Source organism: Ptychodera flava, chromosome 20, assembly GCF_041260155.1.
Source record: "Ptychodera flava strain L36383 chromosome 20, AS_Pfla_20210202, whole genome shotgun sequence".
NCBI classification, from domain to species: Eukaryota; Metazoa; Hemichordata; class Enteropneusta; family Ptychoderidae; genus Ptychodera; species Ptychodera flava.
In genome coordinates, this window is record NC_091947.1 from 18,862,115 (window position 1) to 18,883,596 (window position 21,482).

The window sequence follows — 21,482 nt, forward strand, 5'->3', positions numbered from 1 at the left end:
CGTCGATGTTACATGTCATAAAAGCGTTTGATTTTATAAACAAGCTGTACTCTGGAGTAACCTTGCCTTTGAACGATTTTTTGCTCAATAGAGTATGTATATTCAGAATGTCAGTACAGACAGTGTATGCTCTTTCATGGTAAATAAGCTGGAAAATATGTACGCTTCAAGTATGTGAAAGTGGAAAGTTGTCGTATATGAGTGGGAGATTAATGACGTTATGATCAAATTATACCCTATGTCACACACTATGGCAGTGACCAGTCTCGTTATATTCAAGTTTCTAAGTGGGCTAGCGACTCGCCCTTGAGCCAAAATGTCGCAAAGTGACTGCGTAGAGTATTCTTCGGTCAAACAAGTCCATATTTCACCGAAACGATTCCTATTAAATAGCAGTAATAAATGAATAAAACGACAAAGCACGAGAATTTGATCGTAAATCGTAATGAAGGAATTTGATTCCAGAAATCTTTTATATAAAGATACTGACTGAGTCAGGAATGAGTCCCCTTCCATGCAGATTACGGTAGCGATCTTCTTTCTGCCCATCAGCGACTTTGTTTTTTGCTCCTGACAAAGGAGTATCTTCAGACTCTTCAACATCTACTTCTGAACTCTTCCTTGGTCCAAAGACCCCGCCTTTAAATAAATACGACACGAAATTTAAAGGTGATCACAGTTAACGTAGGGGGACATTTCACTGAGTTCTTACACAGCTTTGGCCTAATCAACTGATATGACACATATGGTACTGGAATCTGTGTAACCAGCAATTTGTTTAATGTACTATTAACTCAACGTTCACTGGGACAGCCTGCGTGCTAGCCTTACACACAAGCTCTTCCTCTCCTTGCACATCTCACAATCTAAGGACAAATGAGGTGTAGCAGTCCCTTATTTGCGTAACTTCTTAAAAAAACTTTTGCAGACCCAATTATATTTTTGAGGTCCATCCGTAAGTGGTAGGAGTAACCTGATCCCAAACAAGTCTTGAGGTGTGAATATGTAGACAACATGTCTTTTTTCTTACCTGGTGCAAAAAGAAGACCTTCACAGATTTGTATCACAGGGAATAGTTGCAAAGGATAGGTACATAATATCCCTAAACAACACGCAGCATTGACTCCGTAAACAAGTGCATCATTGTAAGGAAGATTTGATGTCAACGTTTGGTGAACATGGTCACCAAAGCGAAGGTAACCAATAATCCCGAAGAAAATAAAGATGCCGGACTCAAGAACTATGACAAGATGGAGGAATAACGATAATCTATGACGGTTATTGTGCATGCTGGCTTCCAATGGTAGTAGCTGTTGTGCAGGGGAAAAGAATGAAAACTACGGTTACGACTGAGGCAAAGAAAGTTAACAGTTCTCGTAACGAGCTGAGCAACGTGCCAGATACCATTATAGGGTCTCTTAAAAACTCCTTTTAACGAGCACTTTAAGATTAACACGATTGGAAATAATTTGGGATGATTGGATGGTGAAGTGATGTAAGTTTGATCTGCAAATGTAAACTCATCTGCTTGTCTTTTTAAAATATACACGTCACATTATTTTATTAGTAATTTTGTAGTATTGCAACATTCAGCTATAGGGCACCTAACAATTTTGAGAATTTCGAAAATATGAAGATCCAATTATCCCAATTTAGTTCCAAAAGTGTCAATTGATCTGTTCAAAGAAAATAATGGATGTTATATTTTCTTAACATAATACCGAAATCAAAGAGCCTCAGGGAAACTTAGCCTTATGCTGTCTGGTTTTTAAAATAAAAGAAGAAATACCAAATTTGCAGAACAAAGCACTAAATGAGATGCCACTATTAAGACGGCATTCTTCAGTAAATTATTCACAGATTTTAAACATTTGGTGATTGATCATAATTTTATCCGTGGACTATGCTTGTTTGAATTACATCCAATTAAAGCCCAATCTACATCTTACCGCCAATCACCAAATGGCTTCTACAAACTACATTATACTTTTATTACAATGCACCTTTTTTAATTTACAACTCTGCTTAAACGTCAAGTGTCAAGAGCATGAGACATGTGGGCATTTGGGGGTTATAGAGCCCAGTAAAGTCTAAAGAGTACTGAAAATATGGCAATACAAACATTTTGCTTTATATGTCAATGGACAGTCGCTATAAGCTTTTTTGATATCATTTGTGTAGGCATGTTGAACGACAGAAAGCTCTCTTGAAGATAGGCGACTTACGAGTGTTTTTTAAAGATGGGCAATTAATAAGTTGCCAAGCAAATTTGTGTTTGACAAAAACATGAATGATTGGATGCATTTAATACATGTGCTGGTACGTTAGCAGGATTGTTGCTTGTCGTTCAAACTTGCTTACATTTTTTTTGCCATTTTGATAGCCTTGTCGACGGACACTTGACGGACACAGAACACTAGTCACATAAGCAAAACAGACCAATAGCGACACGATGTCAGCTTGTGCCTCTAGCACCACAACAATATGAAAGGGAGATATTCCGATTAATTGGCGAGGTATACAATAGTATTTGTTTCATACCTTCTTCCACATTAATGAATTGCATAATGGTGTTATTCACATAATCAAGATGATCGGTACAACAAAAGTTGGAGATAATCAAAAGAAGACTCACCATACCTATACCTTCGTAGGAAGCCGTCATATGTCCCCAAACCACTGGTAAAGTCGTCCATCTGAAGGCAACGACATCTTCATATATTTGGAAATCTGTAAATGAAAATTGTAGAGCTGAAGATAGGTAGATGATATTTAAAAACTAAAGTATTGCAAGTAGCGTGCATCGTGGTGATATATGTATATAGGCTCTCTCTCTCTCTCTCTCTCTCTCTCTCTCTCTCTCTCTCTCTCTCTCTCTCTCTCTCTCTATTCATATATATATATATATATATATATATATATATATATATATATATATATATATATATATAAAGAATACAATGATGAAAGGGATATTCCTCTGAATGTGATTTGCATGACATCACCAAGGCTTTTGGTAATCCACTGACAGACAAACTACATTCAATGAAAGCAGAAGTGTAGCTAACTAAAGTCTTTCATGACTAATTTTAATCTCAAGACCCAGGAGGACTCGCTTAGCTTTTATTGGATACACAAATTGCCGAAAACATCTTTTTAGAGCTAGTTTTATTGCAGGATCATCAAAGCATTCAACATGAGAGTCGTTGACAACACTTATATCTATAGCATGGTCAAAACGTACTTCGGCATTAACTGTGATGTCATCTTTTCGCGAAGCGATATCACTCAAATGTGGATACCGACATATTTTGAACACTTAAAATTTTTAAAAGATCACATATATTAAATTTTTGGATTCATACTTTATATACTATCATACCTCAAGACAAACCTAAGCATCGCATAAAAATTAAATCTGCAAGCTTACTTCTGCACGATTCACGCTGCTCGGTAGAGGTTACAATAAAACACATTATTTTCATATACAATGAATATTATTGAGTCTTCTTTAAGAAGCAGAATACGTTTGATTTTTAATTATCTGGAGGAAAGGTATTTTTATGTGTAGGTAAACGTGTTAACTTGCCTGCAAATATGTAAATAGCGATAGCTAACAACGCTAGACTCATTGCCCCAGTACCAACAAGGCTTATAGGTCCAAAGCTTCGAGCGTTACGAACTAGACTTGCCAGGAGAAATACAGTGAATGTTAGGAAATACATCAGGTAGGGCGATGTCGCCGTTGATTCAAGAACCTTACTCTGTCCGGGATCTGTGCTCTCTATTTCATTGCTTTCCTGTCGACCTTCAAACGTTTCAATAATTCTGATAGTCTCGCTTACATTTTGAGGTAATCCTGATCTGTCTCGATTAAAAGGTGTTTCAGGCGATTCACTTTCCAATTGATGACTTTCGTTGTGAAACTTAATATCGCCTTCTTTTGTGTGATCATACAAGACATAGAAATGTCCATTAAGACTCCAGTCATACCCCGATTCTGATATATTAAGTTCAAGGTCAATGCCACTAACATGACCGGTAGCGGTTGATGTATTGCCAACTTTGAGGGAAGAGACGAAGGCTACACCAGTGAGCACAAGGAAAGAGACGTAACTCGTACAGAAACTAATCTGCATGATGCAAAGTCCAGCGTCGACTAAGACACGCCCAGCGGTCCCTAAACACAGATATCCGATGTCACCATACGTTAATGCCCTTTCAAATCGCTCTGACGTCTCCTTCTCTGCAGACACGCCATCTTCCACAGTATGGCTCTTTCCCGTGGAATCCAAATGTATCTCGGATGGTACATGACGATGGTCTTGACAAAGTCTTCTGATAACCTCTCTCTTGCACTTAAGGAGAAGGTGACCGCAGTAGTCAGACATGGACGCAATTATTATTAGAGAAACGAGACCTAGCTGCACAAAATAAGCATACGACCAGCAGTTAATGAGATCTCACTGAACCGCTTACGACTCCTGTCATTGTACATTTTTACATAACGTAATTATTCCACCAGTTTATACTGTCATTTTAAAGTTAAACAAAACCAAATCGAAATAACTTTTCTCACATTGCAAGAACCGAATCATGATCCCCGATTTTCTTTCATTGCAAGCAATCAATATTTGGGGAACATTATCGGCGGCAATAACGACAACGGCGATGACGACGACAACGACAATAATAACAGGGACAATAGCAATAGTAACAATAATAACAACAACAAATGATAATTATTTCAAAAATAATAATAAAAATGTCAGAAGGTATGCCTGTTTTGAAAAACGTCAAAACTCAATTCTTATACAATGCCATATATGGCATATATACTTACCACAATGCCACTCTGCCGAAAGTCGAAAGCCATTTCAACAATGGCGATTCCGACATATGACTTGAACACACTGGCAAAGTCAGCCAAGTTCTGGGCGAACCCTGGTTCGTTGTTGCTGTTGTTAGTGTGAAGTTCAAAATTATAAAACAGATTACTTTTGTGCCATGATATAACTCCTTCGTAATGTTTTTGCGGAGGAAAATATCGCCAAAAGAAAACATTCGTGTAACACTTCAATTGCGTATTATACTATGCATGCTTTGTTCATTTGTTGCTTTCAAGCCGCTTTTGTCATCCTTCCATTTCATTTCATTTCCATTGCAACTCATCAAATATGACTCGCAATATTTATCCACTTACAAAAGTTATTTTCATCTTTCATAATCCCGCCTTCCTGTCACATAACAATCGCGTGTGTGTGTAGGACAACACATTGTATACGTACGTCCATGTAGCTCAGTGTACAAATATATCACGCAGACATACGTAAATGTACATATCTATTTGCGCACTGGCATTTGTGCACAGAAACCTGACATGCATCCAGACAAGTGTAATTCTTTAAGAACAAGACTCACTGTTCAGTTGCATTGTGAACGCCATCGGTACTTGTAACCGCGTTGCCGTTGTCCCTCTCTGCTGCCATAGCTCTCCTATTGGGTTTAAGGGTGTAATTTCCTGCGCGTCACATGGCACATATACATTTTGTGCACAGAGGAGTAGATAAATAACGAACCAGCTTTTTCTGAAAATCAAATATGGTCTTTCTCGAGGTACCCTAAATGATTATAAAAAGACTTTGTTCCGTGTCGATAACGTGCTCTTGTACTTTGTACTTTGATAACTCACATGATTCTTGTCTTCCTGCAATTGGAATTTAGGAAAATTTGAACAACGTAGTAATAGCAATAGTAGGAGCTTGAATGGTTATAAAAGCTAAAGGGCTTCATTATGGTACGTCCGACATGAGTGAAACATAGACAGATAGATAGATAGATAGATAGATAGATAGATAGATAGATAGATAGATAGATAGATAGATAGATAGATAGATAGATAGATAGATAGACAGACAGACAGACAGATACATACATACATACATACATACATACATACATACATACATACATACATACATACATACATACATACATACATACATACATACATACATACATACATACATACATACATACATACATACATACATACATACATACATACATACATCCAGAGAGCCAGGGAAACAGAGAGATAGATATTGATTTTTGTTTGTATATATAACGAAAATACAAAAAAATTGCTAAATATTAAGTGAAATTTATTATCATTAACCATTTAAAGAGATCTTTAGCATGAACGGGGTTGAAAACACATTGTCAGGATCGTCAATTTAGTAAAACTTTCAGAACATTTTAACAGGCCTATATTATAAATTTTCTGTAAGGTGCATTTTTGCATATTTGCATCTCATGAAATGTCACCGGCACGCATGCTCAGGGTATACACTCGGACTTCATGAGATATGACTGCAGGTACTCAAAGTCTGTGTCGCATGACATAATTACCGACATCACTTTGTTCAGAAGGTGGAATTAGTGCTCCATAGAAATACAAAGTTTACACTCCTACATGGGTATATATGTTACAATAAATTTCATTAAGCTGCAAGGCTGGAAGCTCGTTGTCACCTACATTATCGCGAACTACTCTTTACGACTTGCGTATCATTTATCATCTGACTGGTCTACATATTTCGTCAATATGCTTGTAAGTTTAATAGCTGTGCCCAAAGTGGCTACGAGATCCAACAAATTAATTGACCATGGGGGAATATTTGTATGATTTGTTGACAACATGAGGTCGTAGGCAACATAGTTGGTCTACGGTTCTTTTCGTGTGTCTGTGGGGACTTACGTATGCCGAAGTCTAAATACCTGTTCAACGCATAACTAACAAAGTTAGAAGCTAAATTTAATGAAATTTTGCATCAGGTGAGTTAACAAAAAATCTAAATTTCACAAAGTTTCGGAGGCTGTAGCTTACATAATTAAGACTATTTTTCATAATTAGTGATTTTGGGTCATATGCTTTATTCCAATAGAGATGTACATCTGAGTTACAAGACAAAATTTGGTGTCGCTTATTATTCTGAAGGGACTGTACCTGTGACTTTTGATTTTGTCACTGTTCCATTTTGTTTTGTACATCAACCTCAAAGTTATTGATTCATTCCCTAAAATATTGAAAGACCAACCATTCATTTCGTCAGCAGAGTGTTGATAGGTGTAGAATGCAGTCATTGTGTACATTTGAATTCTAGTCCAGACTAGAATTTACTTGTCAACAATAACAATGTTAAACAATATAATATGTCTATACATTTGCAGACTGCGTTGACAAACTGAATACTGTGTATGTCAATATGCTTTTCGGTAGTAGAACATGAAACTGAGGTAGACATTTGTGGAAAAACTTGTCAACAATTACAGCTATTGTCCCTTGAATGACAATATGGTAACTTTTTTGGCCGATGTTTAGTTGGTGTGTCATGCTGATTGTCAGGTTATTTGGTTATTACAGTGAAAACCACTTAAGAATAGCCGATGAAATTGCTCTCAATGTTATCACACTTGTGTGATTGGTTTGTAAAGTTGTTCCAAAATTTACTGCAATATCAGTACTAGTAATCATGTTGCGGCAATTATATGGATGATAGTGTTGTTTCACGGTAGGCTTCCACTGTAATCGTTTAGATATGGCTGCGTGCCCTAATTCCTGCTTGTCAATTCACCAGTGTTGACAATCCTTTTGCAGATAGCCCATGTACATTTTGACAACTTACTGCCCAATACCTTCTGGTTAATGTAAACCTCATTTCGTGCCGCCCGTGAGTTTTTTTTCAAATAACTTCAAACGATGCAAAGGCAAGGACAAGAGTCTTATGACAACTTGACTCAGACTCAGCTGTGATACAATGTAACTCAGGGTGGTAAAGGAATGTAATATGATTCTGTGTATGTAAAGTGCACCGCACAGTGTACTCCCTGGTAAGTATTTATTATGGGTCCGTAAAAGCTCTTTAATTCTCACCTCAGTTACAAGAAGTCAGTGCAACTCTTGAGGCAAATTTTGGAACAACTTTACAAATCAATTACACAAGTGTGATAACATTTGGATCAATTTCACCGTCCATTCTCATGTGGTTTTCTTAGTAAACAAACTTTTGTAATAAGACAGCATTTCAATAGTTTTTGTATTCAAATTGAGTTACATTAGTGGTACCACAAAGGTTCTGCCATTCAGAAAATATGATGTACTTTACTTACTTTTTATAATAAGGTTATAAATCAAAAGTGTTGTACTGAACTTAACCAAACTCAAAAGTAGATTGATCTTACCAAGGTACTAGGTTGGCCTATGGTCTATCTTTGATGGGCGTGATATGCTAATCATGAATTCATTTGCATATTCTTTCATTTTCTTTGCACACTTCTGTATTCCATAATAAGGTCATATATCAGAAGTGAATGAACTGGATTTGATATTGCTTCTCGGGATATATTGTTATTATGTAGGTTTGGCCATACTGCAGGTTTGATTGATGTGGTGTATCTATCATGCAGTCTTTTGTATATTGAACAAATTTATGTAATGAGGTTATATGTTATGCAAAAACTTTGGTACCATTGACTTCCAAAATAGGCGAGAGTAAGTAAATTCTTTGTCATTTATCTGCATGCGTGGAGGTTTTAGTTTTCCTGGAGAAAAACATAAAATATTCTGATTACTAAAATATTTCTTGCAGAATTTCCATTGTTAGCATTATTCTGTTGCTTAATTAAGCCATGACGTTTACATTGCAACACGCAGCAAAATACCAGATACGTTTTTACAGCAGTCATGTACTTTAGGAAAATCATAGAAGCCTTGAGTTACAGAATTGTGCAGGCTGAATCAGAAAACTTTCAAATAGGCATATTAATTTTTGTAAAACATTTTTGTGTACATTACTTCTGGGTACTCTGTCCAAACAAAAAAGCATATCTCATTTACATACCAGATTGATTATTTTAATTACACATAGTTACTGTTTTCCAGGTTATTATTATATTATTCATACCTTCCAAATATGAACACATATTTATTTGACTTCATGTCATGATTATGAGAAAGTGCACAGTAAGTTAGGTTACCCGCAATTCCCTTTGATTTGGGCACTCACATAGTGTTTCCTAAAAACTAATATAATTTTACCAATTTCCAGATAATTTAAAACTTGTAATTAAATTTCAAGATTATGTGTTAAAAACATGCTCCAAAATTATTATGTTTAAAATTCAAGAGTAAAATTTGTAAAAGGTAAGTTATCAGCGACTGACATGATCTCAGCATACCACAAGTCAGACATGCAAGTTTCCTTTGTCATAGGCATTGAAAATTCAATACCCTTCCTTTGCCAACACAGATGCATTTTATTCCCATAGTTTCATTGAAAATAGTCTGTATGGCTTTTAGAAATATATGTTGAAAATATTCAAAAATTGCTATCTCCTCCGTGGAAAGGTGTTGATCTTATTATTCAAAGTGGGAAATAAGAATATTATGATCATGGACCGAGCTGTTTTGTGTAGAAATTTGCTTCAGTGCAATGAGGGATCTGAGTGTGTACAGATCAGGAGGAATTATTGGTAACATCACTTAGTGTGCCGTATATCACTATCTTTTTAAATACCTTTCAGAGAGTACATGCTGAAAAAGTAAGTACAAACTCCAACGTTCGGTTGAAACGCACACCAAAGCTGTAAATCGAGAATTTCATCATCAGATTATATGGTATACATTTCGTATATATTTAGAGACAACAACTGGATAATACATTGCTTTCAGCTACACAAAACATATCTATGTATATTTAAAATGACAGTTCGTTCCCAGCCATGGACTGAACGCTCACGTTTACAAACGATATACATTAAATTTAGCACTGAGTAAATGCTCTTAGAATAAAAAAAGCATTAACAAACCTTTAAGGTTAACGTAAAATGAAAAAACATGTCAGTACAAATACAACCCACACCCTTTGGCAGTGCCACTATTCTTTGTTATGAAGAGAGCCATTAAAATTCCTTTATCCTCAAATAAAAAAGACATCTGTAATAGAGTGTTCATTGATAGTAAAATACTTCATGTTATGGTTTAAATAAGGCAGTTAACCTCTCAGTAAATGTCCCTGACTCAATATACGAAAAAAAGAATATGTAAATGAACCATCCAATATCAAAAAACCAAAGTGCAAAGTTTGCCATATATTTTTAAGAATTTAACAAAGCTATAAAGGATCAGATATTTAAAGCTAGCCATAGCGTAGGCATCCAATTAGCCCATACTATCAGAGTACACATAAGTATTTTAAATGACATTTATAAATGACATTGTAATGGACTTTAGCTCCCTGCATGTACAGTATGTGAAATTATTATCATACAAATATTTGTTTGTACGATTACAAAAACTAAAGCTTGGTAGACAAAATTACCATTTTGCATAAGCAATCCAACTGCGTCAGACTAAGCTTATTACATTAAATTTCCATCCCATATCTTTTAAAGTTTAACGTTAAAAAGTTCTCTGATCACCCCTATGACCATCTGCTAGATAACAACAATCAAACTAACTACACCGCTGACTGTGCAAAACGCAATTACGAAAATGTCTTTGAAGATTATCCGACGACTGAGATAGTTCCATTTCAATTTCAGGTGAAAGACACATGGTAAAATGTAAACCAAGAGAGAGCTGCCGATGGCACCTGCAAGAACGAGAAAATGAGATCATGGAGTATCTGGTGTTACCTTTGACCTTTACACCACACTGCAATGGCTTTTTCTCAGATAGTGGTTATGTTTACCCCTGTTGAGAGATATGGTCGTCGGACTATATCACAATATCTTAGATCTGACTTCTGTATTTTACCAGTGTGGGACGTCAGCTCTGATCCTATCACAGGGAGAGATATGTTAAAATAGGATGTTTGTGAAAAATATGAAGTCAAGTAGAAGTACTTGTAAACTTTGACTACGTTTGTTCGGTTGCGGTCGTCTATCAATGACATGAATGAGCATGCTCCGTGTGGAAAGAGAAAATGAGCAAAGTTATATCGCTCGGTAAAAACAGACATCGGAATTCAACTTCTATGCCTCTTCATCCATGACTGACACATGTTTGATTGACTAAACCTACCTCGGAGACCTTACTGTTTTTGCATTGTGTACCTGTTACAGAGCCCTTTCTTTGGGAAACCAGACCGGGGTCATTGAGTTGAAAAAAGATATTAAATGAAATTGTTTCCGAAAAATTTATGTTGGTTCCTCGGACATTCGAAATGTATTCAAACGATGGTGAAAATAAGACGCAAATTTTTCCTAATGATTGTGGAGTTTATCCTACCGTTCCTCTGCTTTTTTTCGCAAAAGAGGCAGAGGCTGGCAAGAATATGTTTCTAGATCTGCGTAGCTCTTTTCCTAGGATACTAAACAATTGTTATTTGCATATACGTTGTCGAATAAAATAACACTAGTTTGAAATATATTCAGGTAATGGTAGACAATACATTAGCTGTGGGTCCATAGCTGTGGTGCTTACAGACGGGATTCCCGCTTTTACGGGCTGGTTTTGACTTTTACGACTTTTAACCCCGCCACCAAAAGTCGTACAAGTCAAAATCAGCCCGTAAACCGCAGGAATCCCGTCTGTAAGCACCACAGCTATGGAACCACAGTCAACAATACATAGACGTCAGCAGGCTGCAATAGTGGACATTTTAATATGGCAAACCAAGGTAAACATGTTGTGAATTCAAATCCCAATTACAATCGCAACATATACGGTCGGCAAAAGAATTGGCAATTTAACGTCACAGACGGAGGCAGCTTGAAACAAGGGACAGTTAGTATCGTTTCCATGACAAGAAAGCATAGAATGTGAAGCAAAATGTTGTTTAATCGAGTAATTTTACCCTCTGTAAACAAAATTCGTAGAATAGATTATTTCAACACTTTGCATCACTCAAGTACACTGTGCATACGATTAACAAATGGATTGAAATTTGTTTTTTACTTTTTTAATGGTAGCATACCAGAATGAATGTGAACATCATACAAAATACATTGTGCAACTCAACACATTCAGTAAAGTCCGCCGTATACATTATTTACTTTTATTTCAACTTTCCCGTGACTTGCAAGTGTTTGCTTTCTGAGACAGTAAAATAAAGATATGTGTCATCAAATATCTTCATCTCACGCTCCGTTACCCAAAATGGCGCGAAAAGTAAACAACATGCTTCATCTTCTTGACATCTTTAACCTGCCATGTAGCTATCCGTAAATCATACATTAATAATTGATATTTCGCTAATTTAAGCATGGGATGCCTTGTTATAAAATCCATACAGAAAACATTTGTTCCAACTTGGAAAGTCATTACAATAATTGTTATGTTTGTTAAAGCTTTGCTGCCTCCATGCTCGAATTATCATTGTATACGGGTGCTAATCTTAAGACCTGCTAATTATTACATCCGATGAGCTAGTGTAAAATATAGCCAAAGAAGTTAATTTTCGAAACCTCGGGGTGAAATGTTAATATTTATTGTCGTCTTCAGAAGTAATGAAAATCAGAAAACTAAATCTAATGTGAATTTGTCCATGTATGATTCAATATTATTCTGCGTCATGCTAAAGTATTTCTATATATGTGCACGACTCTCGATAATCATTTGCTGAATAACAGTAATGGCGCTAGCGATTCCACCAATCACACTAATCACAATTATTGCGACGTCTTTGATAATGATGGTTATTTTCAGTTGTCTCCAATTCAGTACCAGATGGAACACACACGGGAAAATGAAGGCGAGCAGTATGCCGGCAACAGCTCCTGTGAAATTCGGGAGAAGAAAAGACGTTTTACAATATTTAATCGGAAAAGACGGTGCGAAATGTAACGCTTAATAGTATAGGGTGAAGACACACAGACATATAGACAGATAGACAAACATATACAATGCAGGATTCGAGGCACAATCTTTTTTTGTTTTTTTCTTTTTTTATTCATAACAGACGCACAGTGTCAGTGTCATAGGAATACAAAGCAGTGGGCACTTACCAATATCCTTCTTTAACTTGAACGAAAATCAGGAACGTAGTTAGTGTTCGGTAGATGTTCTGTACCACGGTCCCTCCAGGACCGTAGCTGTACAGTCGATCCCGCTGGCTGAAGTTGTTCGCACTAGTTATGCACACACGGCTGGCACAACCGTCCGAGTTCAGAATATAGTGCGTGCTGTGTTGCGCTTAAATGACACGTTAAAGGTTGCTAGTTTGGTGTAATGGTAACTATACTTTTAAACAATTGCTAAGTAGATAAAAATAGATGAAACTTTGAAATCATGGTCCGCTACCTCCGCTACCCTTCGCTACCCAAAATCTCATTCGCATAAATGAATCCTGCCCCGAATCGTGCAATAATTGGACAAACAGACAGACAGACAGACAGAAAAACATCAGAGAGACAAAACTGCGCACAGAAATAACACCTTTCTCAACTTACCTGGTAAGGCTACAGCATACACTATCTTTTCCTGGAATACCATTGCAAAGATGAAAGTGACAACTACAGCTGATGCTCTCAATACGTTTCGTTTCCATGTTGCTACCTGAAAAGAAAAATAAGACAGCAAATAACTAGTATTTTTAAAATGATTGTCACATTAATAACAGTGTCTGAACATATGTGTACTTGATGAGGTCGCAAAACTTAAACCCAAACCACCATGCAATGAAACTGACCCGGTAATTTTACTGATCCCGCCAATACTCCAATGAGCGAAAACACAACCCGGTCAGAAAATTAAACAGATTCGGCCACAGAGTGGCTTGATGTTAAATACCACAGAAAATCATCTGTATTCAACTCAAGGTCTATGACTGCTTAGTTACTGCATTTGTTGATATGCAACAAATACATTTTCGATACGGACTGATAGAAATCGCCAGTAAGTAAGCCAGCATGAACGAGCACGGTGAAGACGAGCTGCATCCGTGACGTTCGTGCAGAGTGGATAAACAGGACTTTTTAGCTCACATGTTCACACACGTGCGCTAATGTCGTACCAAATCTGTCTATCTGTCTGTCTATCTGTATACACGATATCCCAATGCCTGAACGGATTCAAGTCAGATTTAGTCCATAGATTCTGTTTGACATTGGCAAGAACTGATTGTTATTGGTGGGTGTGTCTTGCACATTTCATAAACATTTTCATACTAATGATTTTAGATAAACAGATTTACAATGAGAATGGGTGCACAGAATTGGATAGGAGTTTCTACAAATGTTGATCACTCAAGGATATATCCGGCATTAAGACACAACGGTGTGACATGAGAGTTGATGATACTAGGTTAAAACAATATTTAGCATTTTATTTCAGCCGATTCCAAATTTGCATATTTGATGAACTTAACTAATTAGGGTAATATGTTTTAATTGACTTTACCAAAATTGACGAACCTTGCTGTGTACATGGAAGATACTACGATACAACATTATTGATAGTTATTCAGCATTTTCGCTGAAGCAGTTTCCTAAATTTCATACTTCAGTCAATTCCTAATTTGCATATTCAATGAACTTTCCCAATTAAGGATATATTCCTGGAGTAACTTGATCAAAGTTGGTGAAACATGCTATGAACGTTGATGATCCTAGGTTAAAACGATATTAAAAGCCATTTAACATTTTCACTTCAGCTAATCACCAATTTAATATCGAACTTGACCACGGGCAATTACACATGCTATATAAAGTGGTGATACAATGACATCAGTCAAAGAAATTTAGTATTTTGATTTCAGCGAGTTACATACATACTTAATGACCTTTTGCATTAATCTGTGGTGAAGATTGCAACACTTTCAATGAAGTTGCAAAGATGTGGCAAAAGTTAAAATTCACATACAAATGCACTATATATTGAAACACGTAAGCATTTTCAGTTCATATGATGGCTGAGATCATCTTTCTGACAGACATACCACATGTATTTACCAGCTTATGTAACCTCCTATAAAAAGCGTTTCATTTTTAGAAACAATTCGCATCCGAAAGTAACTTTCAACAATTTCTTTTCAATTGAGTAGTATGTAATTATTCAGCTTGTCATTAAAAACAGTGCATGCTCCTGCAAAGCAAATAAGTTGAAAAATATGTACACTTTAGGTTGGCAAAAGTCAAATTATACCCTATGTCGCACAGTCTGGTAGTGTTGTGACCAGTTTCCTCGGGTTTCTAAGTGGGTAATGTTCACGGGCGACTCGCATTTGAGCCGAAATGTCACAAAGCGAATGCACAAAGTACTCTACGTTAACACAATTCTATATTTCACCGAAGCGATTCATATTAAAGCAACAATCAATAAATTAAACGTTGAAACACGAGAAGTTGGTCTTTAATGGCAATGAAAGAAGCCTGCTTCAGAAATCTCTTATATAAAGAAACTGACTGAGTCAGGAATGAGTCCCCTTCCATGTAGATTGCGGTAGCGATCTTCTTTCTGTACATCTGCGACTTTGTTTTTTGCTCGTGACAAAGGAGTGTCTTCAGACTCTTCAACATCTACTTCTGAACTCTTCCTTGGTCCAAAGACCCCGCCTTAAAATAAACACGAAACGAAAGTTATGGATGATCGCAGTTAACGTAGGGGAACCTATTTACTGAGTTCTTTTCTAGCTCTGGCCTCATAAAACTGACATTCCAAAATGGCACTGCGATAACATAATATAATGATCACATAAAAATTACTATGGTGTAACCAGCTATTTGTTTAACATATGTTAACCCTTGATTCACTGAGACAGCATTCGTGCCAGCCTTACAGACGCCCTTCCCCTCGTCACCATGTCTCACAATCTAAGGATAAATGAGGTATCATCGTATAAGTACCTTATTTGTGAAACATCTGTAAGAACTTTTTGTAGGCCTAATTATGTTTTTGACGATGATCCGGTAGTGACAAAAGTAACTTGATTAAAAACAAGCATTGAGGTTCTTACCTGCTGCAAACAGAATACCTTCACAGATTTGTATCACAGGGAATAGTTGCAAAGGATATGTGCATAAAATCACCAAGCAAAACGCAGCATTGACTCCGTGAACAAGCGCATCATTGGTAGGAAGGTTTAAAGTCACTGTTTGGTGAACATGGTCACCAAAGCGAAGGTAACCAATAATTCCGAACAAAGTTAAGATGACGAACTCAAGAGCTATGACAATATGGAGGAATAATGATAATCTATGACGATTATTGTGCATGCTGGCTTCCAACGGTATTACCTGTTGTGCAGAAAACACGAATACGTTGGTTACGACTGAGGTTAAGAAACTTCACGGGTAAGTGTTATGTTTTTATCAAAATGAACTCTTTTATTATCCTAATCTTCGACTCTGCTTAAAAGTAGAGTTTTAAGGATATGAAACTTAACGGCATTTTGGGGTTATATCCCAAGTATAGTCCAAATAGCACTGAAAAGTAGCCCATTCAATATGCTTCGCTTTACTTTTATATGTAAATGGACGGTCGCAATAGCTTGTTGTGATATCATTTGTATTGGCATGTAGAACAATCTAAAGCTTTCTATAAGATAGCCAATTTACAACTCTTTTTTTAACATGGGCAATTAATGAGTTGCCAAAGCAAATTTGCTTTTGACAAAAACATGAATATCTTTGTACATTTAATACGTATATTGGTAAGTCGGCAGGATTGTTTCTTGACGTTTTCACAAACTTTTTTTGCTTCGGTAATAGCCTTGTCGACGGACACTTGATGGACACCGAACACCAGACACACAAAAAAACACAGACTAGTGGCTTGTAGCACACACCACTATCAATTGAATCACGTATAATTGATGAAGTATAGAGAAAGTATTTGCTCCAGACATTCTCCCACATCATCGACGGATGATATAAAAGTGCTATGCACATAATAAACACGATAAGTACAACAAAAAGTGGTTGATGACGGTGACTTACCATACCTATACCTTCGAAGCTTGCAGTCATCTGTCCCCAAACGACTGGTAAAGTTGTCCATCTGAAGAGAACGAAATCTTCATATATTTTGAAATCTCCAAACATAAAAATTGAAGTGATACAGAAAGTTAGAAGATACTCAAAAACTAAAGTACTGCAAGTAACGTGCATATATATATATATATATATATATATATATATATATATATATATATATATATATATATATATATACATATACATATATATATATATATATTTATATATACCGTACTCTCTGTGCCCAAGTTCAGAGGTTGCCATAAAGCCATTATGGTGATAACCGGGAGGGCATTGTATGCATTGTATACATTTGTATACATTTTGTGGGTGTGTATATATACATATATATATATATATATATGTATATATATATATATATATATATATATATATATATATATATATATATATATATATATATATATATATATATATATATATATATATATATATATATATATATATATACATACATACATATATATGTGTTTGTGTGTGTATGTGTTTGTGTGTGTGATCTAGTTATCTACTATTTATGTTAAAAATTAGAGACATTGGAAACATTAGCGAGGTGCATTTCAACTTTGAGCTCTCGTACATTACACTGTAATACCTCGGCTATGTTGGTTGACGGAACATCCGAAGTTGAGTTGAGTTACCATGAGTTACTCATTCTGTATAATGCGACGATAAGGTGAGCGACAACAGAAATCAAATCCTAAAAAAGTAAACCATTAACTGAGATGCAATGTTGTAATCGTTTAAATCTATACTGTGAGCAACGCTAGATCATCCGGAGGAAAGGCGTTGATATGTGTAGGTGAAAGTGCTGTCACTGTGATAACTTACCAGCAAATATATAAATAGCTATGGATAACAACCCTAGACTCATTGCCCCAGTACCAACAAGGCTAATGGGTCCAAAGCTTCGAGCGTTTCGAACTAGACTTGTCAGGAGAAATATAGCGAGTATTATGAAATACATCAGATATTGCGGTGCCGCCGTCGATTCAACAAGTTGACTGTGTCCGGGATCTGTGCTCTCGAATTCATTCCTTTCCTGTCGACCTCCATACATGTCATCAATGCTGATAGTCTCGCTAACATTTTTAGGTAGTCCTGATCTGAGTGGCAAGCCAGGTATTTCCACCAAGGATGGGGAAGTTATCTTGATCGAAAGGTGTTTCAGGTAATTCACTTCTCAATTGATAACTTTCGTTGTGAAACTTAATGTCTCCTTCCTTTTTGTGTCCGTACAGGACAAGGAAATGTCTGTTAAGACTCAAGTCACCGCTGAAATATTCATATCCCGATTCCGATGTATTAACTTCAGGGTGCATGCCACCCATATGTCTGGCAGCGGTTGATGAGTTTCCAACTTTGAGAGAAGGGAAGAAGGATACACCGGTGAGCACTAGAAAAGAGACGTAACTCGCACAGAAACCAATCTGCATAATGCAGAGTCCAACGTTGACTAAGGCAAGCCCGACGTTCCCCAAACACAGATATCCGATGTCACCATACGTTAACGCCCTTTCAAATCGCTCTGACATCTCCTCTGCTGACTCGCCACCTGCATCAGTATTGGTCTTTTCCGCAGATTCCCAATGTATTTCGGATGGTGCATGACGATGGACAGGACATATTCTTCCCATAACCTCTCTCTTGCACTTTAGGAGAAGATGACCGCAGTAGTCGGCCATCGATGCAATTATTATCAGAGAGATGAGCCCTAACTGTATAAAGCAAGTATACGACTACCAGTTAATCATATCTCCCTGAACCTACGACTCCAGTAGATAACTGTTCTAAAATGGCAAAAAACCGAACCAGGACCGTTTATTTCCTTTCGTGCTGCTAACGTAAATTGTGAAAATTGAGAATGCCTCCTTGTGAAGTATTAACGTTCACTTTCGAGGCACTTTTGAGAATGCGATTTGATTTAAACAACATTGTGGTCCATCGCTTCCTTAACAATTTTATCAAAGCGGCGTTGGAAAATATTTTTTTGTATAATTAGTTTAAATTGCGAGCAAGTTAAATTTAGAGAACAACGTCGACAGCAACAACAGCAACAACAACGACGACAACGACAAAAACAACAACAAAAATAAACAAAAAAATACTACTACTACTACTACTACTACTACTACTACTACTACAAATAATAATAATAATAATAATAATAATAATAATAATAATAAATAGTGCCGGAAGATATGTCTGTTTTGAAGAACGTCAAAACACCATTCTTATGTATGCTTTCGTTATTAGAGTATGTAACCCTAACTAGGATCACGTTTCATTTCAGTATCTGCAACAAGATAATTGAGTCAAGGTAAATGATCACACCTCATATACCTTATGTAAGTCCAAGTATGACACGTGTACTTACCACAATGCCACTCTCCCGAAAGTCGAAAGCCATTCCAAGAGGGGAGAGTCCGGCATATGCCTTGAACACACTGGCAAAGTCAGCCAAGTTCTGGGCGACCCCCGGCTCGTTGTTTCTGTTGTTAACGTGATGTTCAAAATTTTAGAACAGATTACTTGTGTACCATGTTCTTTGCGATGGTAAATACCAACAAAGGAAAACATTCGCATTACACTTCAATTGCTGGTTATACTATGCATGCATTGTGCTGTTAAACTTTGCGTATGTCCATTTCTTGCTTCCCATCCACATCCCTCATCTTTCCATTTGATTTCACTTCACTTCATCACTTCCGTTGCATCTCATCAAATATGATTCGCTATATTCATCCACTTACAAAAGTTAATTTCGTCTTTCACCATCCCATCCTCCTCACACATAACAAACGCATGTGCGTGTAGAACAACACAGTGTATACCTATGTCAAGTACATACAATATCTATTGCGTACTTGTATTCGCATTCGTGCACAGAAACATGACATTGACCCATACACGTGTAATTACTGAAATATTTCTTTGAGAATTAGACTCACTGTTCAGGTGTACTGTAAATGTCATCGGTGCTTGTAACCGTGTTGCCGTTGTCCCTCTTTGCTGCCATGGCTCTCCTTTTGGGTTTCTGCCTGTAATTTCCTGCACGTCACATATGACATACATATTTTGTGCACTGAAGAGTATATAAATAACAAACTAGCTTTTTCCGAATCAAATATGGTGTTTTCGAGGTACATGTTTATAAAAACTTTGTTCGTTGTGTCGTAAACGTTCTCTTGCACTTTGATAACACGAATGTTGTCTTCCTATAATTGAAATTTGGCAAAATTTGGACGCCGTAGTAATAGCAATAGTAGGAGCACAAATAATGGTGCAAGCCGAATGATTTCATTATGTACACGTTCTACATCATTAAAACATCCATCCATCCATCCGTCCACACAGTTCTGCTTAATACAGAGAGCTAGAAGGTGACAGTATTGATTTTTTTGTATTTTAACGAAAATACCAAAAATTGCTAAATGTTATTTAGAAAGATTCTGGGCATTAACACGTCCGGATCTACTATTGGCTCAAACTTCAAAAACAATGAGGGACTGATCAGAAATTACAGGGGGGAGGCTGTTGTTCTTTTGGGTTTTTTTTGGGGGGGTGCACGTTTTTTCGCAAGCATTTTTGAAGCGTTACGAAATTTCACGCATGCCTTTGGGTGGTTTCTTGATTATAATTCGGTGGCTGCAAGTGCATTATACAAGAAATTTGACTTTGGAATTTCACCGACACCAATTTCAATATTTATGAGAGTCCATGAAAAACTATAAATAATTTTTCCCCAATATATAACTAGTAATATCTGTGCACTTTTAGACGTTGGCTAAAGACAAAAAGTGTATTTGACTAGAATAAGGTGGTTACAAGTGCATATGTGTACAAGAACTTTGATTTTGGAATTTCACTGATACAAATTCACTGTATATTTTAGTCCAGTTTACATTTCATGGTAGTCTAGGGGTACGACTATTAAACATTTCCCCCGACAAAACTAGCTATATCTGTGCATTTATCGGTCAGTTTTGTTCAATAGTGACTTAAAGGCTGTAATAAGTTTCTTGACCATTACAAGCCAAAATATAAATGAAGGAAGGCCTAAATATTACATCCAATGTCCCTTTTAATTTTGAATATCCAATTGTATTGCATGTAGTTGATAGAATTGTTTGTGATATGTAAGCTTTTTTCCTTGAATTACTTGAAAACACTGTACATAAAAGCGATTATTTGTAAAGGTTAGATGTATTCTTTGAAAGTTCAAAGGTCAAATGAAAAATTTTAATTCAATTACGACATGACTGTGTGGGTCATTGTTTTTTGCGTATGAAAATTGAAGAGGGTCAATTTTTTCCGCAGTGTCACTTTGAAAAACACTGATATTACCCTCCCCCTCCCCGGAATGTCTGTTCTGTCCCTTATATGATAAATTTTCTGTCAGGTGCATTTCCATATTTGCATCTCATGGAATGTCACTGGCACGCATGCTCAGGGTTATACACTCAGACTTCATGAGACGT

The 21,482-nt window shown here is 36.5% G+C and overlaps 3 protein-coding genes across 4 annotated transcripts in view; all 3 read right to left on the reverse strand.

Moving 5' to 3' along the window:
* Positions 1-16,101, reverse strand: part of LOC139120223 (uncharacterized) — a 17,383-nt gene extending 1,282 nt beyond the window's left edge. The window contains exons 1-10 of one of the 2 annotated variants that reach the window (XM_070684431.1): positions 15,406-16,101; positions 13,456-13,557; positions 10,699-10,843; positions 9,579-9,645; positions 5,422-5,707; positions 4,844-4,958; positions 3,590-4,424; positions 2,636-2,730; positions 1,031-1,310; positions 491-639 (exon numbers count right to left, since the gene is read on the reverse strand). In XM_070684431.1, the coding sequence (XP_070540532.1) occupies positions 491-639; positions 1,031-1,310; positions 2,636-2,730; positions 3,590-4,424; positions 4,844-4,958; positions 5,422-5,489 (1,542 nt within the window). In that variant the 5' untranslated portion in view covers positions 5,490-5,707; positions 9,579-9,645; positions 10,699-10,843; positions 13,456-13,557; positions 15,406-16,101. Of the gene's footprint in view, positions 1-490; positions 640-1,030; positions 1,311-2,635; positions 2,731-3,589; positions 4,425-4,843; positions 4,959-5,421; positions 5,708-9,578; positions 9,646-10,698; positions 10,844-13,455; positions 14,455-15,405 lie in introns of those variants that run through there. The other variant, XM_070684432.1, reaches the window with a different exon arrangement.
* The window catches only part of LOC139120222 (uncharacterized), a 38,660-nt gene continuing 27,249 nt past the window's right edge, over positions 10,072-21,482 (reverse strand). The window contains exon 8 of the mRNA XM_070684429.1: positions 10,072-10,655. Coding sequence (XP_070540530.1) covers positions 10,498-10,655 — 158 coding nt within the window. The 3' untranslated portion in view covers positions 10,072-10,497. The remainder of the gene's footprint in view (positions 10,656-21,482) is intronic.
* LOC139120224 (uncharacterized) lies at positions 18,067-20,085 on the reverse strand. Its single transcript, XM_070684433.1, has 3 exons — positions 19,953-20,085; positions 19,379-19,493; positions 18,067-18,719 (listed from the first exon to the last, which is right to left on the reverse strand). The coding sequence occupies exons 1-3, from the start codon at positions 20,018-20,020 to the stop codon at positions 18,093-18,095; spliced, it is 810 nt and encodes a 269-aa protein (XP_070540534.1). The 5' UTR covers positions 20,021-20,085; the 3' UTR covers positions 18,067-18,092.